Source organism: Alexandromys fortis, unplaced genomic scaffold (genome assembly GCF_014885135.2).
Source record: "Alexandromys fortis isolate MF-2015 unplaced genomic scaffold, M_Fortis_MF-2015_v1.1 scaffold_59, whole genome shotgun sequence".
In the NCBI taxonomy this organism is placed as follows: Eukaryota; Metazoa; Chordata; class Mammalia; order Rodentia; family Cricetidae; genus Alexandromys; species Alexandromys fortis.
Window position 1 is genome coordinate 2,763,150 of NW_026067943.1, and position 27,069 is coordinate 2,790,218.

Here is a 27,069-nt window from a genome sequence, read left to right on the forward strand (position 1 = left end):
ATAAAAATGCAATATAAAAACTACAGACAAGGCTGTGGGCTATTTTCTAATTACAGCCCAGCTTGATTGCCGTTTGCAGAAACCAAGCAACATACGATACTCATCTTTAATCCCAGCACTCTGGAGGCATAGGCAGAGACAGTGGATTTCTGTGAGTTCCAGGCCAGCCTGGTCTACATAGCAAGTTCCAGGCCAGGATTATATATAGAGATTCCCATCTCAAAAATAAATTCCGCTGGGCAAGGGTGGCGCAGATCCTTATTCCCAGCAGCCGGGAGGCAGAGACAGGAGGATCTCTGTGAGTTCGAGGCCAGCATGGTCTACAGAGTGAGTTCCAGGACAGGCTCCAAAGTTAAGAGAAATCCTGTCTCGAAAAATCTAGAAAAATAAAATTAAATAAATTCCAAGCAAAAACTTCCATGCAAGAAGGGAATGGGGAGCACTCGGGAGGCAGAGGCAGGCGGATCTCTCTGTGAGTTCCAGGCCAGCCTGGTCTACAAGAGCTAGTTCCAGGACAGGAACCAAAAAAAAAAAAAAAAAAAAAAAAAAAAAAAAAAAAAACTACGGAGAAACCCTGTCTCGAAAAATCCAAAAAAAAAAAAAAAAAAAGAAGGGAATGGTGACAGATAATCTCTTTAGTTCTAGTTTCTCTCACTTTAAAACGGTAATCAACTCATAGTCCCATGCTTGACGCAAAGTACTTGAAAGACCGAGCAGCTAACGCAGCGCCAGCTACGGCTACGCCCTCCACAGAGGTTACCTCGGGACAGGTGACCCGCCGGCAGTCCTTCCTGTTCCGGTTCAGAACGCAGCCAACCGCGCACAGCTTTATGCGCACACTCCTCTCAAAACGAGCCCACCCCGAGCGCGGGAGAGCCGTGACCCCAAGGTCTGACTTCCGTTTCCGGGTTGGCAACGCGGCTTCCGGCGGCGTGCGCCGAGCGTGCTCGCAGGTACGGCCGCCGGAAGGGTCTGTGCTTGCAGCCGGTAACTGGCCCGGGTGGGAGTGGCCGGGTAGGCGGGATGGAGGGAGGGCGGTGGCGGCGGTGACTTTGTGTCAGTTGGGGCCGGGATGGAGCCTCTGGCTGGGCTTCATCGAGGGTGGGAGTGGGAGACCAACTTCCCTTCCAGCCTGAGCCACCTATATCAAACGCTCCAACCTGTAGAAGGTGGAGGTCTTTAAACGACGGCCAACGGGACACGGTGGTTATCTCTGTGGCCTGTCCTTGCTACAGCAAAGGGATAGCAAAGGTGTTACTTAAGTTACAACCCCTTTGTAAATCAATTGGGAGGTGTGGGACTTCCATCACGGTAACCTTTCTTCAGCCCCTTCTATCGACACAAACTTACCGGAAGTTTGTTTTATTAACTTCAGATATTTCCAAGACTGGATGCACATCATTGAATCTCAGCGTCCTCTTGTAGCGAGCTTTCAGATCTTTGTATTTTAGATAGGGGAAGTTGAGTTAATCGTTGTTAAATTCACACTGCTCGCTGGACTAGAGGAAGGAAAATAGACACTCCACCCACACATTCAAATGTTTGGTCCTGTGTTATTCTCATTAAAATCTTCCAACTTTGAGAAAGATTCGTTTCCAGCTTGAGGCTATGCAGGATTAATTTGCTTTAGGGTCATTTGGACCTGGGAGTGTGGGAGGCAAGAATTCAAACGCTCAGAATCGCCAAAGCCTGACATTCTGAACTGGCAGCCGGAAGGACAAGAATGGAGGATTTCTGTTTTGTTTTTTATTTATTTATTTATTTATTTATTTATTTATTTATTTATTTATTAAAGATTTCTGTCTCTTCCCCATTTCCGCCTCCCCTTTCCCTCCCCCTCCCCCAATCAAGGATTTCTGTTTTTATGTTAACAAGTAATAGTTGTAAGATGGATGGTGCTTGCCCCCACAGGTGACCCCCAAAGCAAACACTGCACGCCGTGGAAATGCTTTGTGTCCTTTCCTCTTACGTGCCCATATATTGCTTGTTTAATCATGCCTCACTGCCTGCAATCCATGCCTTTCTTTATACGATACTTTTAATTCTAGTACATACATTTGAAATAGGAAAAGAGACTGGGAATTATTTATGTTTTGTTTTTGATTTTTCTTTTCTGTATTGCCTGTAAAGAGGCATTAGGCCTTTTAGAAATATTTCCGCCATGTCTGACACTCAAGAAGCTACCAACCAACTCCTGGATATGAACCTTCATGAGGAGAGCGAGAAGCCTGTGCCCACAATGGAAGGTGGCATCAGAAGTGAGTCTGAGCATCTCCAGGTCACTATTGGAGCCACTGTACCCACTGGCTTTGAGCCAACAGCTGCAGATGAAGTGAGAGAGAAACTGAAGTCACCATGCAGAATCAGCAAAGACCGGGGCAAGATATATTTTGACATTGCAGTGGAAAGTCTGGCTCAGGTTTGAACAAAATGGTGTTTAAATTAGTCTCTTAACTTGTTGGGTTTTTTGTTTCGTTTTGATTTTTGCTTTTTTGCTTTTTGTTTTTTCGAGATAGGGTTTCTCTATAGCTTTGGAGCCTGTCCTGGAACTAGCTCTTGTAGACCAGGCTGGCTAAAACTCACAGAGATCTGCCTATCACAGCCTCCCAAGTGCTGGGATTAAAAGGCATGTGATACTACTGCCAGGCTAACTTGATAGTTTGTTTTTTTTTTGTTTTTTTTTTTTTTTTTCAAGACAGGGTTTCTCTGTAGCTTTGGAGCTGATCCTGGAACTTATTCTGTAGACCAGGCTGGTCTTGAACTCACAGAGATCTGCCTGCCTCTGCCTCCCGAGTGCTGGGATTAAAGGCATGCACCACCAACACCCAGCTACACTTGGTTATTTTTTGGTTACTTTTCTAGTTTGTAGACTCCCTTGGGAGTCCTTTGCTTTGGTCTGCTCAAAGTATCACCAAGTTTTCTGTTGGTATACTGATTTGTGAAATTGACTGTATGTTTTAGTGTACAGTTAATATTTATAATGTCTTTATAATGTATATTCAGCTTAGTACATTTTAGTGTGAGTTTTACTCTGGTGTAGAAGTGATCATAGCATTTCCTGATGATTGATCACCAAAATGAAATATACATGACTGTCTATGACACATTTACTTTAGCAGAAGTTGGGTAAGTACGAAAGCAGAGGTTTTCCATTTCATCTGTGTCAGAGACATTCTTGATCAAAAGTAATTACGCATTACCGCAGGTGAGAAGTAGAGGCCAGAACTGACATCCAGTGTAACAAAAGCTACATGATTTCTCAGTACCTCACAAGAGACATAGACATATATTATTGTCTGGAGTTTTTGTTGTTGTTGATTTTGGTTTTGTTTTTTAGCTTGCCAGTGTATCCCAAGCTTATAGTAGGCACCCACAAATATTTGTAGTATTTGTTGGTACACAGGTATTTGGTTGATGCCCTCAGCAGTTTTGTGAAGATTGGGCACTATTACTCTTTGTCATTAATCATTAGGTTTAAGAAGAAAGGTAGCTTGTCTTCAGTAACTCAGTCATCACAAAACAAGATCTTAAACCCCATGTGTTTTTTGGGGGAGGTAGAAGGTTGAAACCGAGTCTCAGGTAGCCAAGGTTAGCCTAATTTCGCTACACAGCTGAAGGTGATTTTGAACTCCTGTTCCCCCCCATGCTCTGCCTCTAGAATGCTGGGACTACAGGCTTGCACTTGTACATCCAGCTTTCAAATCCCACGCTCTTTGCCACTGCAGTACACAACATACCACTGCAAGCCATGACAAGTCTGGTTGATAAAGCCCATGTATTATGTTTTTCCCCTCTCCAAACCAGTGTTTTTGCCTGCATAACTATCTCACCAGCCCTGTCTCTGGAGAAAAGCAGGAACTGATGGGCAACCAAAGAGTGGAACCTTCAGGATGGGGAAATTTTATGTTTGCATTTTTCTCTTCTCCAAACTGGTGTCATTGCTTCCTTGACACTTCAAACTATCTCACTGGCCCTCTCTCCTGGTAAAAGCAGAAACTGATGGGTAACCAAAGAAATGGATGGGAAAATTCTTAAATATAAAATACATTTATGAACTGGGCGGTGGTGCTGCACACCCTTAATCCCAGCATTTCAGAGGCACAGGGAGGCAGATCTCTGAGTTCAAGGCCAGCCTGGTCTACACAGCAAATTCCAGGCCAGCCAGGCCTATATAGAGAAATCCTGTCTCAAAACAACAACAAAAATACAGATATGAGGTGCTTTAAAACTATGCCGGCAATCCCGGTACTGGAAGATTAAGGGGAATTATGAGTTTGAGGCAACCCAGAACAATCTAGCAACACTCTATCTCAAAACAACATTTTTGTACCTTTTCCTCTTTTTTTTCTTTTTTTAATCTTTAACTGTAGATAGCTGTGTTATTCAAAAGTATTTACAGAAGTTTGTTTCTAACATTGGTTTTCTTCCCTAGGTTCATTGTCTGAGATCCGTTGATAACTTGTTTGTGGTTGTTCAGGAATTTAAGGATTACCAGTTCAAAAATACAAAGGTGAGCAAGGCAGCTGACTCAGTCACCCTTCCCAAAGAGCTTGTTTTCTCTTGTTTACTACCTACCTGTTGGTAGCTTTGCTATTGGTTCGTTTACAATGGTAAGAACAAGACAAGATGCCGGGCGGGTGGTGCACGCCTTTAATCCCAGCACTCGGGAGGCAGAGGCAGGCAGATCTCTGTGAGTTCGAGACCAGCCTGGTCTACAAGAGCTAGTTCCAGGACAGGCTCCAAAACCACAGAGGAACTCTGTCTCAAAAAAAAAAAAAAAAAAAAAGAACAAGACAAGAGCCTTGCACATACCAAATACGTGATCACAACAAGCTTTCCATTAAAATTCGAAAATCTCTTGACAGTCCATCTCAAAAGCCGCTTTTAAAGGTCAGTGTTTTTAAAAAGTCTGAAATTATAGGAGGAAACATTGACTTCGATTAGCTTGACCTATAGTACATATAATTTAAAACTAGGATTGCTTCCAGCACTTGAACGAAAGAGAGCATAAGTAGCATTACTGCCCCATTTTGCTTTTGTCCTGTTTTAGCTTCGTGTTTTGAAGTGAAGCCAAAGCAACATTTAATACCCTTCCAGTTGTTAGGACAACAGCTTTGTCTCCAGCCGCTGTTTATCATCTGACTTAAATATTCTGCTACTGTTTAATCTGAAGGTTGGAAATAGGCCTCAGTAACACTTTAGGTTTTTCCCTACATCTCTTTCTGGCCAGGTTTCCAGAATCAAGTGCTTAAAACTTTTTCTGTCAATGTTATTATATTCATGTCTAATTTAGAGATAATCTTTCTTAAAAGAACTGAGGTATGTCGTCTAATTCTCTGGTCTTTATTAATTTTCCAGATTATTTTGGATAGCCAAAGTATTCCTAAATCAATCAGACTGATCTGGGGGAGAAAGGGAGCTTAATGATAAAGCACTTTCCTTCTTAGAGCCAAGTAAAAAATTTAAACAGCAACAAAAAGGCTAAGGGAACCAGTAGCCTAAAAAAATTCAGACAGCTCTAAAAGAATATCCCCTGAAAATAGCTCAAAATCTTATTACCTATAGAAATAACTTTCAACACTTAGAAACACTGATATCGCCGGGCGGTGGTGGCGCACGCCTTTAATCCCAGCACTCGGGAGGCAGAGGCAGGCGGATCTCTGTGAGTTCGAGACCAGCCTGGTCTGCAGAGCTAGTTCCAGGACAGGCTCCAAAGCCACAGAGAAACCCTGTCTCGAAAAACCAAAAAAAAAAAAAAAAAAAAAAAAAAAAAAACAAAAAAACCACATATCATAATCCTTTGGATTCATTTTTTCTTCAGTGCTGCCCTTGGGGTTGATCCCTGACCTTTGAGTCCTAAGTGAGCACTCCCACTGAGCTCCATCCCCAGCCCTAACTCTTGAGACTTATTGTAGCTACTACCAACTGAGTGAAAACTAAAAAGAAAAAAAAAGGAGCAATCTTTTGAAAAGTTATGCTGCTAAGTATTTAGGAATTTTGAAGGTCGGTTTTATGCATGAATAAATGTTACTGGGCATTAGAAAAAAATTTTCTGTCTTAAATTCTCTTGCCTTTAAATTGTCAGGATAGTATTAAATTTATTAAATGTTTGGATTTTTATCATCTTAAAATTTGTATTGTTGAGGAAGTCCTGATATCTAATTAGAGGTGAATTTGGTTGTTGTATAGATGTATATGAGCTAACCTTTAGAGTTGCTTTGGAAATCAATATGAGAAGGGTTCTTGAGGGCAAAGGAGATCACTGTTGGAAAAGCACTTACTGCCCAAGCACAAGGACCCAAGTTCAGTCCCTGGTGCTGGCATAAAAGCCAGGCACGGCAGTGTATAGCTGTTACCCCATTGCTGAGGGAATAGGAAAGAGTACCCCAGTCTCTTTAGCCAACCAACCTAGCTGAAAGATCCTGTCTTTTTCTTTGTTTAACAGATTTTTTTGAGACAGGAATTCTCTGTGTAGCCCTGGCAGTTCTGGAACCTGCTCTGTAGACCCTACTGGCCTTGAACTCAGAGGTCTGCTTGGAGATCTGGGATTAAAGGCTCGCCTTTACCACACCTGGCTCTTGTGCTATGTTTTAAAATAGTTTAGCACTTTTATATATGTATTCTAGCAATTAGTTTTATAAACACAACTTGGTATTATCTATCTAATCTACTATTTCCATCTACTTTTTTTATATCTCTGCTATTGTTGCAGATGAAATTGTCATGTTTTTCCCCGTTTCCACTCCATTCTGATTTTAGTGTTTAACTTCCTCAGTGTTGGACCTATAAGTATACTTTATCAGCTTGTGCTCTATCCTTTGACCTGTAAGTATAAGATGAGGGTTGTAGCAATCTTAAATTACTTCTCTTTCCTATTATGTGCTGATGTGTAATTTTGCTTCTGTTTATAGTCACAATCCACACTTTGTTTTTTAGTCTTAACGCTAATGAATAAAGGTGTATTTCTTTTCTTCTTTTTTTGAAGGATGAGTATTTTTTCTGTGGCCCAGGCTAGGCTTGCATTTGAAGAGATTCTCCTAGGATTGTTAGGATAAGCCCCTATATCCTGGCTGTCTTATTATTTTTAATGGCCCAAGTTGAGGGATGTTTACTTTGTATGTTCTGTTAGTTGGAGTATAAACAAGTCATCTTCCTTTCTAGAAAAAGCGTGGTAGTCAGTGTTCATTTTCTTCTAGCAATAAATGTTGTGAAGAGTCTTGAATTCATCTAGATAAATATTTCTCCTTTACTGCTTTCTTGTTTTTGTGTGATGATGTTCAACTCGTTAAACTCTGTAAACTCCTTCCATCTCCTGGTGACTCACCTCATTTCCTTTCTGCTTCTAAGTCTGCTTAATTTGGATGTCATTGTCTTTTTTTTTTCTTTTTTCTGACTTTAAATAATATTTCTTAATGGTGTTCTGTGGTGACTTCTTCCTCTGCTATTTTTTCCCTGTTTTGTTTCCTTCCCCCGCATCCTTTTGTTTACTTCCTAAGCTCTGTGTTGAGAAGTTTTGAACTTACAGTGAATGATGCAGTTCCTCTCTGACCTTTGTAAGGGAGTCCCAAGGGTGAGACCCTGAGGGTTTTCCAGAATAAGAGCTATCCCCGAACTGACTGGGGATAAACAAGTCTTTTCTTCCTTCCTTTTTTCTTTTTTATTGTTTTATTGAAGTATAAATTTTATTCCACTGAATGAATTGTCTTAATCTTTACTTCCTCTCTGGCTTCATGGGAACAGAGGCTTTGGAGTTCATCAAGCAAAATACACTTAACTCTTATCAATGAACTGTAGACAAAAATATTTGAAAAAAGTAGCAGGCTGACTGCTAGATTGGAGTATAAAATGTGACTGAAGTGACTGAGAAACAGATTATTTCATTTCCTAAAGGTTTTGTTTAGAAACAGAATCTCACTGCATCCTGGCCTGGAAAGGACTTAATAGACAGGCTGGCCTCAAGTTCTCCGAGATCCAGCTGTCTCCACCTGGGATTAAAGGTGTGCACTGCCACACCTGGCTTCTGGAGCTTTAAGTCATTTAAACATCTATACTGTAGTTGTTTATATAGGTTCTAGTGTTTGCTCTGTTGGATAGCAGTCTTCTGTACTTGGAATTTCAGTATTATCAGTCACTGCAGTACTAGCAGTTGAATTTAGGACCCCGGACTCTGTACCACTGAGTGATATCCCTGACCCTCTTACTTTTATTTTGAGGCAAGGTGTTAATAAGTTATCTTGGCTGGCCTTTAACCTACTCTGTAGCTCAGGAAAGCCTGAACTTGCAACTTTGCCTCAGGTTCCTTAGTAGCTAGGATTACAGACCTGTGCCAATAAACCCACCCTGGCAGCTGTATATTAACCACCCTTTATATGCCTCTGCTGTTGTAGGTGTGTGGCCCATAGCAAAGGTCAAGGTAATTTGGGTCTTTCCACCATACACTTACAGGAGTGGCCTTGCTAGCAAACAGTACATAAACCTAGTAACTATAGATCATGCTTAGTACTGTAGTCAAACTGGAAGAGAAGAATTTGACAGGGCAGGTACCACCAAATTTATTTCTTAAAAATAATCATATGAGCCAGGTGTGGTAGTGCACACCTTTAATCCCAGCACTTTAGCAGCCAGAGGCAGGTGGAGCTCTGTGAGTTCTAGGCCAGCACAGTCTACAGAGCCTATTCAAGGACATATTTCACAATAGCCAGGACTATAAAGAAGAGACCCTGTAGCCAAAAGATAATCATGCTGTTTACAGTCTGGACAGATGACATTTTTAAACCTCTATAATCTTGTTCAAATTCAGAACATCTGAAAGGAAGCCTTAAACTGGTTGTCTTCTTCCCGTCTACTGCTGTCCTCCCGTCCCCACAGGCATTCCTCGGTGCTGTGTCTGACCTGCCTTCTCTATTGCCCTTTAGTAGCGTGATGTTTCTATATCCTCGCTCATCATTTACACTGGGATTTCCTTAATTGCAGGCATTATTTTCCCCTTTGTTTCTGCACTCCCACCCCTCATCATAAGGACTCGGAGCTGTCTATAAAAAAAGTGGGCATCTATTTGTTCAGTTAAATTGGTGAGAAATGAAAGGGCTTCGTTCTCCATTCCTTTGCAGGAAGAAGTTCTAAAGGACTTTGAAGAATTGGCTGGAAAGCTCCCATGGTCTGACCCTTTAAAAGTCTGGCAAATTAACACTAGTTTCAAGAAGAAGAAAGCAAAGCGCAGAAAGGCAAGTCAGAGTGCAGGTCAAGAGAAGGCCAACTGTGGCCAAGGAGACAAAGCAGAAGAGACAGGCGGTAAGAAGCTTTCCAGCAGCACTTCAGAATCACATATCTTGGACTATTATGAAAATCCAGCCATCAAAGAAGAAATATCAACCTTAGTGGGCGATGTCTTGGCATCTTACAAAGATGAGATTGGTGAATGCTTAAGAGAAGAAACTGAGCCACAAGTACAGAAGTTTAGAGTCACCTGCAACAGAGCAGGAGAGAAACATTGCTTTACCTCAAATGAGGCTGCGAGGGATTTTGGGGGTTCTGTTCAAGAGTATTTTAAGTGGAAAGCTGATATGACCAACTTCGATGTAGAGGTGGGTATTAGCATTGACTGATCATTATGGCTGTAATGGGGCCATAATGTCTCAGTGGATAAAGTGCTTGCTGAGCAAGCATGAGAACCTGCGTTTGGATCCCTAGCACCCACACAAAAGCCGAAAACGAATGTGTGCATGTTAACTCTAGCACTGAGAGGTAATCAGGCAATACCATAGAGCTTGTTCAGCAGTCCAACCGAAACAAGACCCAGGTTCAGTGAGAGACCCTGTCTCAAAAATAAGGTAGGATAGTAGAAAGACACTCAGTGTAAAATGGTTTCCGCACTCTCACACACAGAAGAGAAAACAGGTTCTCATATATCTGTAGAATTTCCAGACTAACCTAGTAAAGGGACAGTAAAACAGTGGCCACAGAGCTAGGAGGATGTAGTTAGGAATAGTGTGGCCTATGGAGGGATAGGTATAGACTGAAATTTTTACTCTGAAACTCTAGGATTGGACAAGATTATCTCTTTGAGCCTCTGTTTGCAGTGGAGCCAATAATAGTATATACCTTGAAGGTCTATACTACAGAAGCCAAACGAAATAATGACTTAAAGAGTTTGGTATAGTATATTGGTATATGCTAAGTGCTCAATGGACAGGTGGTCAGAACTCAAGTAATGGACATGCGCCTTTAATCCTAGCACTCAGGAGGGAGAGCATCTTTTGTGAGTTCAAGGCAGGCCTGGTCTACCTAGTGAGTTGTGGGACAGCTAGGACTATGCAGAGAGCCCGCCTTGACAGCCCCTCAGGTGTGCACTGTCTCTGTCTGAACTCGGCATCACCATGTCCAGTAGAAGATGAGTCCTTTTTATAAATTGTGGTGCTGGACTCAGCCCCAGGACCGTGTGCATAGTAGACAAACACTCCGCTTCCAGTCGGTATCTACACAGTCCTCTAATTTCTAAGCTAGGAATTTTCTACATTATGTGGAATTCTAGATTGTAAATTTACCTAAAACTTACTTTTATCTTAGTTGCAGAGTTTTGCTGCTAAGTCATATTGGAATCTAATTTTCAGACCCTCAAGTCTGGGTTTAGGGCTTAATCCTCAAATGAAACCAGCTCTGCTTTTTAAAGTCGGCTAGGTTCTCAAAACCCAATGCCTCCTGCTAGCTTGATTACCCTTGTGACTACTGGGTGACTAATGTGCATAACAGTAATTTGAGCTCCTTACATTTCTGGTGCCTCATACAGGTCCCTAGCAGTTGACATTTTACCAAGAAGTCAATTTCTGTTGCTTTTGGGATACTTAAATCTGGGGCATGCCACTTTCTTTGTAACTTTTCTTTAAAAACATGTCAGACTAGTACAATTCCCCATTCCATACTCCCTTACACAGCTACCATGAGAGTGAATAGGCTAAAGAAGAGCCATGTCCAGAAACTAGCACAGTCACACAGAGAACAAATCATGGAGCCACACTGCCTGGGTTAAACTGTAACTCGGGCCCTTGTGCAAAGGGCACATGAACTGCTGTCTCTGTGTCCTAGGCTCGGAGGGGCTCATAGGAAATGAGGCCATGCGAGGAAGATGTGTAGAGCAGGGCCGTGCATGCTGCAGTGTCAGCTCTTGACTGCTGACGTTGATAAATCTGCGATGAGGACATTCTAGGGAAGATTAGGGAACAGTTTTATCTTCATAGAATATTTTTGAGTTAGAAAAACTAGGACAAAGACAGTCACTAGACATTATATAAAAATACTAAGAAAACCATAGCTAATAAAGCAAACGCGTCATTGTCAGCTCTGGAGAGAAAGGTGTGTTCGAGTGCTGTGGAAGAGGGCTTGTTGCACTTGCGTATGTTTGAAACCTTCCCAAAAATTGGAGTAATTTAAAAAATAAATGTAGTTAAGTGTGGTGGCATATGCCTTTTGACTGAGGAGACAGAGATGGGCAGATCTTAAATTTGAAAGCTGGTCTGGTCTATATAGTGAGTTCCAGGACAACAAGAATGCATAGTGAAACCCTGTCTTATTTGTTTATTTTTTCATTTTTCCCCTTCTTGGTTTTTTTGAGACAGGGTTTCTTTGTAACACTGACTGTTTAAGAACTCACTCTGTAAACCTAGCTGGCCTCTAATTCAGAGATCTACCTGCTTCTGCCTCCCAAGTGCTGGGATTAAAGTTGGATGCTAACACTGCCCAGTGAAATCCTGTCTTAAACAAAAGAACAATAACACACACTCAAACACACACACACATACTCATATTTTAAAGCCATGTCATGAAAATATGTTAATATAATAAAAACTAGGAGATAATCTAATGATAGCCAGCTTGTATATAAATAGAATGAAAAGAACATTTTAAAATTAAATCAAAATAGAATATACATAAATATATGTGTATATATTTTATTTTTGTGAAATTCAAAAATGATACAACTAATTTATAATAGTAGTGGTCAGATTAATGATCACCCTGCATGTTGACCAGGAAGGAAACAAAGGGAGCCGTCTAAAGGGACTGTATATAGGGCAAGCTCACTGAAACATATATATCATTAGGATTTACATACCTCCGGGCTCATGAAATGGCTCAATGGGTAGTCAGACTTGTCACCAAGGCTGCTGACCTGAGTTCAATTCCTAGGACACATGGTGGATGTTGTCCTCTGGTTTCCACACTCAGGCCATGTACACACACATATACATAAATAAATAAATGAATGTCATGCACTTTATAGTAAGCATGCGAAGTGTAACTCGGAAAGTTTGTGTGGGCTGGAGGGATGGCTCAGTGGTTAAAAGAATTGGCTGCTCTTTCAGTGGGTACAGGTTTAATTCCCAACTTCCACATGGCAGGCAACTCACAATTGTCTGTAGCTCTAGTTCCCGAGGTCTTCATAGACACCAAGTGTGTATATGGTGCACAGATACACGTTCAAGCAAAATACTCATACATAAAAAATATTTTTTTTTTTTGAGACAGGGTGACTGTCCTGGAACTAGCTCTTATAGACCAGGCTGGCTAGAACTCACAGAGATCCACCTGCCTCTGCCTCCCGAGTGCTGGGATTAAAGGCGCGCACCACCCCAGCCCAGCAAAAATAAAAAATTTCTAAATTGAAAGTTTTTGTGCATGGTGGTTGTATATGTCCAAGCCACACCTGACTTTTCTGTGGGTGTTGGGCATCCAAACTCAGGTCTTCATAATTGCGAGTACTCTCTCCACTGAGTCATTTCCCCAGCCCTGTATAAGAAAGTTGTTTTGTTTCTGTTTTATCTTAAAACTTCAAAAAGTCTTAATGAGGTAGACATCTATCTCGTACTTGTGATTCTAGCATTTATGAGGCAGAGGCATAAAGATTTTGCGTTCAATACAGCTAATTTACATAAGAAATTCAAGCCAATCTTGACTCTGAAATCCTGTTTTATTTTTTTTAATTATTTATTTTGTTGTTTTGTTTCAGACTGGGTCTCTTTATCTACTCCTGGCTGTTCTGGAACTCACTATGTAAGCTAGGCTGGCCTCGAACTCACAGAGCTCCACTGCCTCTGTCTCCCAGGTGCTGTGATTAAAGCACTTGGAAGGCAACACCACACCCAGCAAAGGCCCTGCTTTAAAATTAAAAAAAAAAATCTTGGTAATAAGTGCAGTTTGAAGGATGCCAACTATTTCTTTTATCAAATTTAATGTAGGTTCTCCTGAACATCCATGATAATGAAGTCATTGTTGGCATTGCATTGACAGAGGAGAGTCTCCATCGCAGAAATATTACACATTTTGGACCAACAACTCTTAGGTCAACTCTTGCCTATGGGATGCTCAGGTAACAGAAGGGGATTTTCTATCTATATTGCAATGGACACTTTGCTCTGAATCTTGCCTAAAAGCACCCATTTTCTAAAATAATATTTCTTGGTTAGGACACAGAGTTGCCTGTTTCCTCTTCAGTATTCAGTGTTGGCTTAGATGGTGTGTTAGTATTGACTATAGCCTGAGAGTCGTAGCTTCGTGTGTGTCTTCAGTTGAGAAAGGATATTCTTTTATAGGAGATAGAGCTAGATTTGCTAGGCTTTGTGTTTATACAGTGAAGTAGACAAGGGATCCTTAAAATGTGTCAGTGACTACAGAACTTGTGCTGACTGAAGCTGTTGCAGTGCAGCACAGGCCTGCTGGTATCATGAGAGCTGGGATCCTAGACACACCACTTACTGATGCTTTTAAATGTTACAATGGCAGCAACCCAGGGATCATCATGGGACTTTTAGAAAGGCAAGGCAAGCAACCGTTTTCCGTTGTCATTTTCCCGTTATTCCTGTTTGCTGTCTTAAATAAGAGTTTTCCCTCTCTAAACTTGATTTCAAGATTGCAAAATGTGTTTGACATGGGACTCAAAAGATTATTCATGTGCTTAATTTTGCAGCACATATACAAAAATTAAAGCAGTTTAGAGAAGATTAGCAGGTCCCTACATAAAGATGACAGATTATGTAGTTTTCTATATAAGCAAAAAAGAAAAAGAAAAAAGATTTAGTCTGCTGGAGAGATGGCTGAGGTTTAAGAGCACATGCTGCAGAGGACCTGAATTTGGTTGCTAGCACTCAGGTTGGCAGACAGATGATAATGACCCACAACTCCAGCTCCAGGGGATTCAAGCCTCTGTCTTCTTGTCTACAGTTCAGCATTTGCAGGCACCTATCCACCCACACGGGCACACATACACATACTTTTTTTACAAATAGAGTGGTGGCTGTGGGGTTGTAGAGATGGCTCAGCAGTTACTAGTTCCTGCTGTTCTCCTAGAGGACCAGAGTTCAATTCCCAGCATCTATATCTGGCAGCTTACAACTGTCTGTAATTCCAGCTCAATACCCTCTTCCAAAACCCTCTTCTGGCCTCCATGGGTACCTGTACACATGTGCATGTCTACACACATGTGCAGTACACACAGAGTGACACAATTACATACACATTGGTTAAAAAAATATTAAAAAGTTTGGTTTATGAACATTGGAGGCAGAAACAAAGACAGATTGCCTTTTTTTATACAGTGCCTGGCATGTCCTAATGAGTCATATAAGTTTATTTCCTTCCTTTCTAGTTTTTGCTTCCTCTTTTATTCTGGTCATGTGTGAATTCATAGTCCCTCACAACTGGATATGAAGTTGATAACAGAAAATTTAAAAGAAATACTCCTAAATTTCATTCATTGAACAGACATTTATTATCTGCCTCCAGCTGTAATTATAGAAACCAGCATACAAAGATTTATTTTGGGTGCAAGTATTAAAAAAACTAAACAGAATTTAAAATGTGATGATTGGGCTGAGGAAGCAGCTCTGTACAGTTTTTGCACATAAGGGCCAAGTTTGACCTCCCAGCAGCACGTGTGTCTGTCATTCCAGTACCAGGAGCAGACACAGGAGGATCCCTAGGGCTCTCTGAGCAGCCAGTCTAACTGAATCTGTGAGCGCCAAGTTGTGAGGGACCCGTTCTCAAACACTGAGATGAAGAACAACTGAGAAAGATGCACAGCCAAGGTGTCTTTCTCACCACTCTGCAGGCAGAGAGGCAGGCGGATCTCTGTGAATTCAAGGCCAGCATGGTCTACAGAGTGAGTTCCAGAACAGCTAGGGCTCTGTAGAAAGACCTCTCAAAAAACTAAAACCAAAGAGAGAGAGATGCTCAGTGTTGACCTCTGACCTTCATGTGCATGTAGGCAAACACAAATGTGTACACATGTGCACATATACACACGAAGTGATAATTATGCTGGGAACAGGGTGGTTGGGGAGATGAGCAGAAAATTATACCAAATTCACAAAAAGTCTTGAAAGCCATTTCAAGAAAGGTAGAAACTGTGGGGCTGGAAATTGGCATAGCACCGTAAGAGCACTGGCTGCTCTTCCAGAGATCCTGGGTTCAATTCCTAGTACTAACATGGTGACTCACAGTTGTTTGTAACTCCACTTTCAAGGGACCTGATCCCTCTCCTGACTTTGACAGGCACTGCTCATCTGTAATCCAGATGTGCATGCAGGCAAAACATCCATACACATAAAGGTTAAAAACAGAAGGGCAGAAACTAGATGAGAGAAAACACAGGAGACTGCTTTTCTCTCATTTGAAAGCTTCTGGGCTTCTGCTCAGCTCAGCCATGCACGTGGCTGCCCGCCATTTAAATATGTGTACCTTCAGTTGCACATGACTAGCTCACACACCCAGGGCTACTTGCTCTTTATTCCAGATTCCTAAGAGGATTTGAGTGACGTGTTTTGATCAGATGCCCAGTCACGGCCCATTAGCAATGACTGACATTACAGGCTTGCCTAAGAATCTATCTTATGAGGGAGATCGTTAGCATTCATGGTGCAAGATCTTAAAAAGAACATGAAAATGTTAGAACAGATGACACTTAGTGACCTGAGGATTGGTGCTACATAGAGGAGGTAAGTAACACGTGAAGTTATTCACAGTGACCTGTAGTCCTGACTGTCACCTCATACGGGGCCTAGGAAAATGTGTCTTTGCATCAGTTTGCTAGATGGTAATGGGGATGTTACAAGGATTCAGTGAAATGACTCGTGTATAAAGGTAGAGCAGTTATTTTATCTTAAAGATGTTATCTCTAGAATTAAACCACATTAAGTTTGAAACCCAAAGCCTTGTACACGTAGGTGAACACTGCTATTGAGTGCTAGCCATAGGCTGACTTTAGATTATAGATTGCTGCTCCTTCATGCCTGTGTCCTAACCTTTAGGAATCCCTATTGTGGAAGTCTCAGCTTTTGGCTGATCTCACATGTACTGAATTGTTTTCTCCCTCCAGGCTCTGTGAACCTAAACCTACTGATGTAATAGTGGATCCAATGTGTGGAACAGGGGCAATACCAATAGAGGTAATAATCCCTATTTATTTTTCCATACGCAAGTGATAATATCATTTATTTCAAACAGGAAGTGCCATACAACTAGATAGTCAAATTTTCTGGATGACAGAGGAGCTGAAAATGACAAACTGATAAATCCATTTTCTATGATCGATAAGCCACTAGATTGAAGAGCAGAGGCTAACGGAAGGTATCATAAACTGGAGGAAGTTGGTTTTCCTCTCCATATAATTAGAGGTTCCTGGAGTGAACAAGTTTATAGTTATGAAAAGGAGAAACCACAGAGTTGTAGCTCAGTGCTGAGGTAGTTGCCTGGCATGCCACAGATCCTGGACTTGATCTCCAGCACTGCAAAACAAAACTAGAAAAACCCACCACCTATGAACATTTTTTATATTTGTTTGTTTTGAGACAGGGTCTCACTATGTACCTGTGGCTGGCCTCCAACTCACCGAGATTTATCCATCTTTACAAGGATTAAGGCTACAAACTACCATACTCAGTCTTTTTACCTGTTTTTTCTTTTTGTAAACATTACTTTACATATTTTGGAAGTCTGACAAAGCTACATAACCAGTGCCCTGAAATAATTTTCAGAATTACTGCCCCACTCATAAAACATAAAGAAGGCACTGGGCAGCCATGACCCACGATTTTGATACTAGCACTTGGGAAGCAGAAACATGTAGATATCTGAGTTAGAGGCTAGCCCCTGTCTACAGAGTGAGTTCTAGGACAGTCAGGGCTACCCAAAGAAACCCTGTCTTTGAAAAACAAAACAAAAACAACAACAACAATAACAAAAAAAAAAAAAAAACACAAACTACAGAGGCAAAGTAAGAACTGGGAAGATTTTATTCATTATGATTTTTAACCTTTTTGAGGCAAGGTCTTGGTATGTAGCACCGGCTGGCCTTGAATTCAAAGCAGTCCTCCTGCCTTAGCATCTCCCAAGTGCTGGTATTACAGGCATGAGCCACCACACACAGTGGAAAAGAAATCTTGTATGTAGAAAACTGTTGAGATTGAATCACAACACCTGTATGTCTGTGATTGACAGGAAGGAGCTCACAGTAAAATCACTTAAAGGTTTCTGTGAAACATGGTGAAACATTCCCGACTATATCAAAACCAGTGAAAAGAAACTGTACATAAGTACCACAGATTGTGTTGAGTGGGCAGAAATGGAACGGATGAGCAAGCCCAAAGCAACCCACAGAGGGAAAAATAATCCAAAGTGTAATGAGAGAATCTTTGGTCTGACTTTGATTAGGAGTTGAGATCAAGTGAAAACCACGTGGTCTGCATGTTATGATGCAGACTGGTGTTGGCTGGGGAGTAACTGCTGCTGAGATCTGAACCTGAGAGCTTAGTTATGGTCTAGAGTTCTGGGAACAAAGCTGTACTTCTCCAGCATTAAACTATGTCCTTTCTATGCAATACCAGGTGAAGTTACCATGTGTCCAGAAACATACATTAGAAACAGACACGAGAATAAAAGTGGGGGAAAAGCCAATCTGAGCCATTTCCATGTTAAAGTAGGCATGAGAGCACCATTGTAGAAAGGAGCTTTAGCTGAGAAATGATGGAAATCGTGAAGAATTGCCAGGGTCTGTGAACAGATGTGTTCAGTATCAAATATCTGGCCTAGAATATGCTGAGATTTAGAAGTAATGTAACATGCAGCCTGAGGTAGGATATCCAAATTAGATTAAAAGTTTAAAAGAAAGATGGTTGGCAAAGATTCTTACTCAGTAGAGCCATATCTCTAGTGGGTAAGAATCTCCTGAGAGACCTACTCTGTGGGTTCCTTCTGTATTCTTACCTGCCCAGTTTCAGGCATACTTGAACATTCCTTTTGTTTGCAGTCATTGTAGAATAATAGACTAGAATATGTCATCACCCTCAAGGGCCTGGGCAAATACAAAGTTAGTGCTGTATTCATGCTTGCATGTCTTCATGGCAGAAACTGTACTACTATAGTGTGTCAATGCTTGGCATTTATATTCTGCTGACATTTTTTTACTTATCTACAAAATCCTTTAAGAAACAAATGGTGGTTATCTTTTAAAGCTAAACTCTCACAGTCCAAGAGTATAGGTCTAATTAGTTTGGTTAATTTTGGGGGGATGGGTTGGGGTTCTGAGACAAGGTTTCTTTATATAACAGTCCAGGTTGTCCTGGAACTTGTTTGGTGTACCCGGCTGGCCTCAACTCAGAGATCCACCTGCCTCTGCCTCCTGAGTGCTGGGCTAAAAGGTATGCACTACCACGCCCGGTCAGTTTCATTAAGTTTTTAAAATCATGTTAACTTAGGGAATGTAGTCTCTTGTATGCACCAGCCTTTGCTGGGTAGGGACTGAGTAAAATAATAGACCTATGCTGAAGGAGTTGCCAGATTACGTGGAAGACAGAGTTGATAGACATAGTTAAAAGTGGGACAAGTCAGCAACAGAGGTACACATAGTGCTTCTGGAGCTGACATTGATGTCACAGTGGGTGACACTGGAGCTACATCTCCAGTGGGTGAAAAAGAACAGGGAAGTCCTTTCTGTTGGCACGGTAGCCATGTTATTGAACATTGACCATAATGATTTACCCTTTAATTGTCTCTTGTGGCATACTTAACATTCTTGTCTCATAGGGTGCTACTGAGTGGTCTCACTGTTACCATATTGCTGGGGACAACAACCCACTGGCAGTGAACAGAGCAGCAAATAATATATCATCTTTATTAACTAAGAGCCAGATTAAAGATGGGTAAGTTTAACTTCAGAGACTGCATTCCATATTTGCGAGTCACTCTCCATACTGCCTTAGAATTATCGTTCATTGCTCGTGCTTTGTGACCTCTCTAACTTTATGAACAATGTGAGAGACACCACCTAGCTTACTGAACATCATTTATAATTAACTACAGTTTCCATTCTTTACTCCAATTTTATTTCTCCCATTTTCTTAATTATTTTTATGTCCTTTTTCCAAACAGTACAGTACAGTATAGATTTATTATTTAGCAAAGGTCACATCCTATAACTAGGTCTTACCTTGAACTCACTGTATAGCACAGCTGGCCTCAGACTCAAGAGTCATCTTTCTGACTTTGCCTCCCAAGACTGGGATTGTAGACATGAGCTACCAAATCCAACTATTTACATTTGTAGTATATGAGTACATTCATTTTAATGTCACAAATTTGAAAATACTTTTAATATTTTTACATAGTCCATTTTAAATGACTGCACAACATTCCATCATATAGAACTATTACAATTCATTAAGCTTTTTTCTAAAATGATGTGTGTTAAGCCAGGTTGTGGTAACACACCTTTAATCCCAGCACTTGGGGAGGCAGAGGTAGGTGGATTGCCATGACTCTGAGATTAGCCTGGTCTACACAGTGAGTTCCAGGACAGCTGGGACTACAGAGAAAACCTTTCTTGAAAAGCCAAAAGAAATAAAATAAAATAATGTGACGTGAAAGAAGCATGAAAGCCATTCCCATAACTTCTAGATTACCAGTGGCCCTGACTCGTGGCCTGGCCTATTTCTGTTTGTTAAGTGTGGGCCTGGGAGTGTCATGCAGCTTTGCCATGGTGCGGAGGTCAGAGGACAACCTGTCTAGACGGTTCTCTTCTTCCTGCTCTGGGTGTCAGGAATCCAACTGTTTGTCAGCCTTAGTGCCAGGCATCTTTGCTAGCTGGGCCATTTCTCTGGACATTTAAACACCTTTTTACATCTAAACTCATTTCCCCTGATGCTTTTTAAAATTGTGTGAAACCTTACATCCAGCCTTAACCATTTAGAAAGCTTGTATTTCAGTTATGGCTATATTTCTTCCTACACTACTGTAACATTTTTTTTTTAAGAAAAATGATTTTAAAAGTTTTAAAATGCTGCAGAAATTTTTTTACATTTATTTATTTGTGTGTGGGCACAAGAGTAGGTAGGGGTGATTGCTGGGCGGTGGTGGGGCACACCTTTAATCCCAGCACTCGGGAGGCAGAGGCAGGCAGATCTCTGTTGAGTTCAGGGCCAGCTAGTTCCGGGACAGGCTCCAAAGCTACAGAAAAGCCTTGCCTCAAAATATATATATATTTAGAGAGAGAGAGAGAGAGAGAGAGTGTAGGGGGTGAGAGGTCAAACCAAAGGATTTAGTTCTCTCCTTCTATGTGGGTCCCAGGTCATCGGGCTTAGTGGCAAATGCCATCTCATTAGCCTGGGATAATATATTGAAGTATCTTTCCTTTGTCTCCACAGAAAAACATCCTGGGGTTTGCCCATTGATGCTGTGCAGTGGGATATATGCAACCTCCCACTGAGAACTGCTTCTGTGGATATTATTGTAACAGATATGCCATTTGGAAAAAGGTAGACTTGGGTTTTTATCTTTTTAAATGGAATTTGATTTCACCTGTAATTTCTGTTTGTCTTTTCAGTCAGAAATATGTACCGTAATTCATTTCATCCATTGTTCTATTACATTATCCTGTTTTGTTTTAATATTTATTTATTTATTATGTATACAATATTCTGTCTGTGTGTGCCTGCAAGCCAGAAGAGGGCACCAGACCTCATTACAGATGGTTGTGAGCCACCATGTGGTTGCTGGGAATTGAACTCAGGACCTTTGGAAGAGCAGGCAATGTTCTTAACCTCTGAGCCATCTCTCCAGCCCCCTACATTATCCTGTTATAGGCTGAGGAGCACGTGCTTCTTGGGACAGATTTCTCTACTCAGTGGTTTGGCTCATGTAATTTGATTGTTGTCTTCACTGAGATAAGTTACAGTTGTAAAAATGGAACAAAAGTACATCTGGTAGTCCCAGCAATCCAGAGGCAGAGGCAGACGGATCTCTGTGAGTTGGAGGCCAGCCTGGTATACAAAGTGAGTTCCAGGATAGCCAGAGCTGTTACACAGAGAAATCCTGTCTTGAAAACTAAAAATCCGTCACAAAAAAATGTTGAAAGAAAACTTTGAATATTTGACTAACATAGCTTCCTTTAGTGGCACAGAATGTGAAAGGTCAAAGCTCTGGCCTCTAAAAGATGACTTCTTCATACCTTGGATTTTGTTCTTGTCTCGTCTAAGAAACTACCCATTTATCTTTTGCAACAGTTTATACTTAACCTTTTTTCATAGGATGGGCTCCAAGAAGAGAAATTGGAATCTATATCCAGCTTGCCTTCGGGAAATGAGCCGTGTCTGTAGACCAGGGACAGGCAGAGCTGTACTGCTTACTCAGGACAAGAAATGTTTTACCAAGGTAATGAACATGAGAGTTAAAAATCTCAGCTTAAGGTAACTTTAGGATACTTTTATATATATATATTTATTTATTTATTTATTATGTATACAATAGTCTGTCTGTATATCTGCTGGCCAGAAGAGGGCACCAGACCCTCAACAGATGGTTGTGAGCCACCATGTGGTTGCTGGGAATTGAACTCAGGACCTTTGGAAGAGCAGGCAATGCTCTTAACCTCTGAGCCATCTCTCCAGCCCCAACTTTAGGATTCTTAAAAGAAGGGTTGGGCCCTGTTGTAATAAGAGCGGCAGGGCCACGGGACCCACCTCCATCAGGGCCCTAGTGCCTGAATATGGGAAAAGCCTCAGAGCTTTGCTGGCCAGCCAGTGTAACCATTCAATGAGACCTTTCCTTACTGCACACCCCCATACACATACACCCCATACATCCCCTGCCTGTATGTGCAGCAGATGTATGCCCCGTGCCCTCAAAGGACAGAAGAGGGTATTGGATGGATCTCCCTAGAATTGGAGTTAATAGTTTTGAGCTGCCACATGGGTCCCAGAAACTGAACCCAGATCCTCTACAAGAACAGCAAGTGCTCTTAACTTCTGGGCCAACTCTGCAGCCTATAGCATCACCCATAGCATTTCTTAAGTGGCAAAGATTCCAGGTTAGTTTAAAAGCAGACTGGCAGCCTAATGACTTTTATGCTTTTTTATGTGTAACAGGCATTATCTGGAATGGGACATTTGTGGCGAAAGGTCCATACGGTCTGGGTGAACATCGGGGGCCTTCATGCTGCAGTTTATCTTCTAAAACGCACAACTCAAGTCTTTATTCATCCTTCAGAACAAGATGGAGAAAGATACCCTCCTTGGTAAAAGGAAAAAATGAAGAGGACTGTAGTATTTAAAGTTCCTAATGCTGGACATGCAGCATAAAGAACTTGCTGTGGAAGAAAAATAGCAGAAAAGTAACTTAGTATTACAGTCTTTACTGCTCAACTATTCCAGACGCTTTTTTGTTAACAAGGTGAAGAAGGTAATGGTAATTCCTGAGAGGCCTACATTGCTTGGCTTCTAGGTTTGAGAACACTTCAGGCCATGTTCTGTCAGCTGTGCAGCCTACTGTTCTGTAGCCTAAATTCTTTATGACACACTCAGAAACTAAAGCATCCCTGCAGACCTACAGTTTACCATCTGCCTTAAAATAAATACAACCAAAACAGGACATTACTAAGTAGTAGAAGCATCAGTAGAAGAAGTATGGGACCAAAAAAGCCAAATAAAAGGAATTTTTCTTTTAGTATATGTATTACTTTTCAAAGCCCAATAAACAAATAATAAACTAATCCTGTTAGTATTTGTGGGAGAGCTAATGTATGTTGTTATTCCTGCCTAGCTCATTGTTCAGTTGTACCAAATCCTTCTTCAGGTAGTACTATGGGAAATGAAATAACCTCAGCCCTGCTTGAGCTTTGATAGGAAGTTATTTTGGGAGTCTGCCTTCATCCAGCTTAGATTTTCAGTATGATATTTCTATTTAGAATAAAGGACAAAGTACTTCCTTTCTTTGAAAACAGAATCCACATTGACAGCATAGTCAGTAGCCAATTGGCTTCTTGGAATTACTAGAGAATGAACTGAGATTATGAAATCTGTAAAGGTTTTATGCCCTAGGTGGGCATTTTTGCAATTGCCAAAATACATTATTGGTTTAACATAAACTTAAAAGTCCATCTTTGACAAAAGAAACCATTTAAATCTCAAAAGTAAGCTGGTCAGAGCCAGAATGTGCAAGGGTAGTTAACTATTTTCATCACCATTTACCAAGTTCCTGATACAGATTTCCCAATGAGCATTTAATATTTACTGAACAAATCAACTAGTTTGTTTTTTGGAGACAGGGTTTCTATGTGTAGTCCTGGCTGTCCTGGAACTACATTTGTAGACCAGGCTGGCCTTGAACTCACAAAGATCCAACTGCCTCTGCCTCCTCAGTGCTGGGAAAGGCATGTACCAGCACTGCCCGGCCTGAACCAGTACTTTTTATGCTAAATTCTCAACTAATACACCAGATTTTTGCTTGATTCATCACAAAAAACCTGACTGAAGACACTGCAAATGCAGTGAGTACTGCGTCTTCATCTCTGGTTAGTAAATTGCTAGTCTGGTTACTAGAATTAAAAAGTGAACTATGAGCAGCTTCCCCCAAGTTAAGGTTTTGCCACACAGCCTGGCTGGCCTCTTCCTCCCCTCCTAGGTGTTGGAATTAAAAGCATACAGTAACATGCCAGGTGATCTTATTTTTAAATTGTATTTGTGTGCAGGAGCCTGTGGAAGCTAGAAGCTGGAGTTAACAGGCCTGGTAGTGTGGGTGACATGGTCTGAACTTAGGCCCTTTCCCACGCAGTCTTGGCTCCACTGTCTCATCTGCCCCCCACCCCCTGCTTTTCCTTTTGCCCAGGGTAGTTCTTGGTTGTGAAGGTGTAACCATTTAAAATGCCAGTTCAGTTTTAGCCCAAGTTCTTACTTCCTCTTTTGTGATCACTTAAAGTAATAGTCTTTTCCTCTAAAACCTGGCAGTCCAGTGTGCCTAGTACCAGTCTTTTAAGGAGTCATTGTTTACCATGTACATCTTGCTAAAGAAGCCATTTCTCAAAATTTAATTCTTACCCATTCTTAAAATTTTGAAACTCTATAAGTCTGCATTTATGTTAGGATTTGGGGGGGGGGGGGTGTCAGCTGTTTAAGACTGGACTGGGTATTGGCTCAGTGAGAATACTAACCTAAGAATTTGCAACTTTGAATTTCTGGGTTGAGGCCCAGGTAGTTTTTATCTTCTAAATTCAATTGATAAGGGGATAGGCATTAGTCAGTTGGAAAGCACTCTATCATGGAGGTATTACACACCTTCCAGTAGTTTGTCCAGCTCCACTTCGCTATGACCATTAATAACTAAGTTCTTGTGTTCCTAACAATGTACAGGTCTGCCCAATTCTGACCTTTACCTCAAAGTTTGGTCCCCTTTGGTTTACACCACAAATGAGTGGCACTGTGCCAAGGCATTGCGGCTCTACCCACTGTTTTTCCCCATTAGGATAAATGTCAATATAGTTGTTCCAGATAGGCATGAGATTAAAAAGTTGTTCCACATCTTGACTACTTTAGGACATAAGTTTATTGCCAAGTTTTCACATAAATACAAGCACAGTAATAAGTCCAACCATGTTTGTAGCTTCATCTAGTTCTAAAGTGTTACATATACATCCATGAATTATGGATTAGTTTGTATTTGTGGGGAAATCTTTACTATAACGTTACTGTACTGCTCAAAAGAAACAATATGAGCATTTCTTTTTATCTGGCAGATACAAAGCAATGTTAATTGTATGATTCCTAAATTCTTAGCTATTATACATTTCTCCAGCAAGTAGTCTCCTTCTGAAACACTTCAGCTTCTTAATTTCTAGTTTGAAGCTTCTGACAGTTTTGTTTTATGGGACACCAAAAGCCTGCATTTAAAATATTCAGTAGCGTTCACTCACTGGAATGACTCCTTTCAAAATGACTCCACAACACATCTGGTGCCAACACTATTCAAAGTGTGCTGCAAAAGATATGCCAAGTTAAATGATCTCTAAAGCCAGTACATGTTTCACTTCCTAAAGTGACCAACTCTTCCGTTTTACATATTTTAAAGCACAAATAGGATTATTGGAACAATTAAGCATCTTATAAAACCACAATCTTTCTAAAAATAATAAGTTGCAGTTTTATAATTTGGGTTCCCCCCCCCCTTTTTTTCTTCCGAGACAGGGTTTCTCTGTGGCTTTGGAGCCTGTCCTGGAACTAGCTCTGTAGACCAGGCTGGTCTCGAACTCACAGAGATCCGCCTGCCTCTGCCTCCCGAGTGCTGGGATTAAAGGGGTGCGCCACCACCGCCCAGCTATAATTTGGAATTTTTGAGAAGTGTTCAAAACATTAAGACAATAAAACACCTTTATCATGTACAAAGCTACAAGATTTAAAAATAACAACTGCATGACATACTACATGGATTATGGAAGGCATAACCTAGAGTTAATTCATAAAAAAACATGATCCATAGCCAAACTACCTTAGAAAAAAATCCAAATTGCACAGCCCATTTAACATAATGACAGTATTGTCCGTGACAATCATGTGCCTCTGTTGCTTCTGAGAACACAACATCTTGCGATATGAAAAGTGTGTTGATCTCGAAGACCTGGTTTTGCTCAGACAGCAGGGTTATAGCCTTAAACAAGCACTGTCCTGTCCTTAAGGAACAATCTAAAGGAGGAAAAAAAACAATAATTACTATTGTTGATTATATTTTAAGAGCCATGACAACATTCAAGTGGGACCAAATACGGTGTAGGCGAGAGGGCACTAAGGAAGGGATTCTTGAGATGTTCTGAAACCACTCTCAGTGACTTAACACTTGATCCAATTTCTGAATTCTTCCCTCAGAGAAAACTAGTAATCTAGTAGTTGCTCTGCTTTCAATTTTCTATAAGCCTATCACCACCTTATAGCACATTACATCTAGATCTCTTCAATGTTTCAATCAGAGCAAGGTAGTACAAAGATGGTAGGAATACCAAACACTAGACCAGTTTCTATACCCGGCCCCAGTTTGCTAGTATTACGTAAGAAGTTGATAAATCTCACTGAGCCTTCGTTTCCTCTACTGTACACAGACTGGTACCAAAGCCTCTGTTATGGCGAGTAGTCAGTTAAAGCCTAAAGGAGGACACTTAGTGCCCACTAATCCAGCCAAGAATGGAGTCTGGATAAGTGCCCCCCTTCAATGTCTAAACTAGCATACACTACAACAACAAAATCAAGGTCCTTGACTCCTAGAGTTGTGACCCAGCAAAGTGTTGTATAGCTAAGATTTCTTCCAGTCAAACTAGTCTTGTTCTTGGGATGTCCAACTATCACGTTCTAGACCAAGGGTGGCAGCCATAATTATACAGTTACACCAAACATAAGATGTACAAAAGGCCTTATCTTGCTCAAAATTAGAAAATTAAAAATTACAAACCCAACCTACCTTTCACATTAAGCACAAATGTTTAACATATATAGCAATTTTTGCCGAAAGAATGAAATCATACGGCACCACTTGATAGGAAACTAAGTTTATTTAAACCACCACACCTAGTATAAGAACAGGATAGCTAGCTGTAATGGTTAGTTCAGGGAAACCCAAGGAAATGCTTATGATCATAGACAGGAAGGCCTCAGTTTCCTCCATGAAAAGAGCATTAAGACACCTCAGTTAAGTATTAGATTCCTGCACAATACGAGCTTTGTTCTATATTTCATAGGCTTTAACTATCAATTGAAAACTTAGTTTCACAAA

General features: G+C 41.0%; 2 protein-coding genes across 9 annotated transcripts in view; one reads left to right on the plus strand and one right to left on the minus strand.

Annotated features, from left to right (window-relative positions):
- Positions 1-27,069, minus strand: part of Srgap3 (SLIT-ROBO Rho GTPase activating protein 3) — a 427,924-nt gene that overhangs the window by 373,420 nt on the left and 27,435 nt on the right. The window lies entirely within an intron of this gene.
- On the plus strand, positions 843-25,289 carry Thumpd3 (THUMP domain containing 3). Of its 8 annotated transcripts, none has more exons than XM_050148547.1 (10): positions 843-953; positions 2,131-2,419; positions 4,433-4,510; positions 9,111-9,584; positions 13,233-13,363; positions 16,367-16,436; positions 19,072-19,187; positions 20,688-20,798; positions 21,570-21,693; positions 22,407-25,289. In XM_050148547.1, the coding sequence occupies exons 2-10, from the start codon at positions 2,162-2,164 to the stop codon at positions 22,557-22,559; spliced, it is 1,515 nt and encodes a 504-aa protein (XP_050004504.1). In that variant the 5' UTR covers positions 843-953; positions 2,131-2,161; the 3' UTR covers positions 22,560-25,289. The 8 variants fall into 8 exon arrangements, with proteins under 8 accessions (XP_050004504.1, XP_050004508.1, XP_050004510.1 ...); XM_050148551.1 differs by having other exon boundaries at positions 2,131-2,258; XM_050148553.1 differs by having other exon boundaries at positions 907-987; positions 2,131-2,258.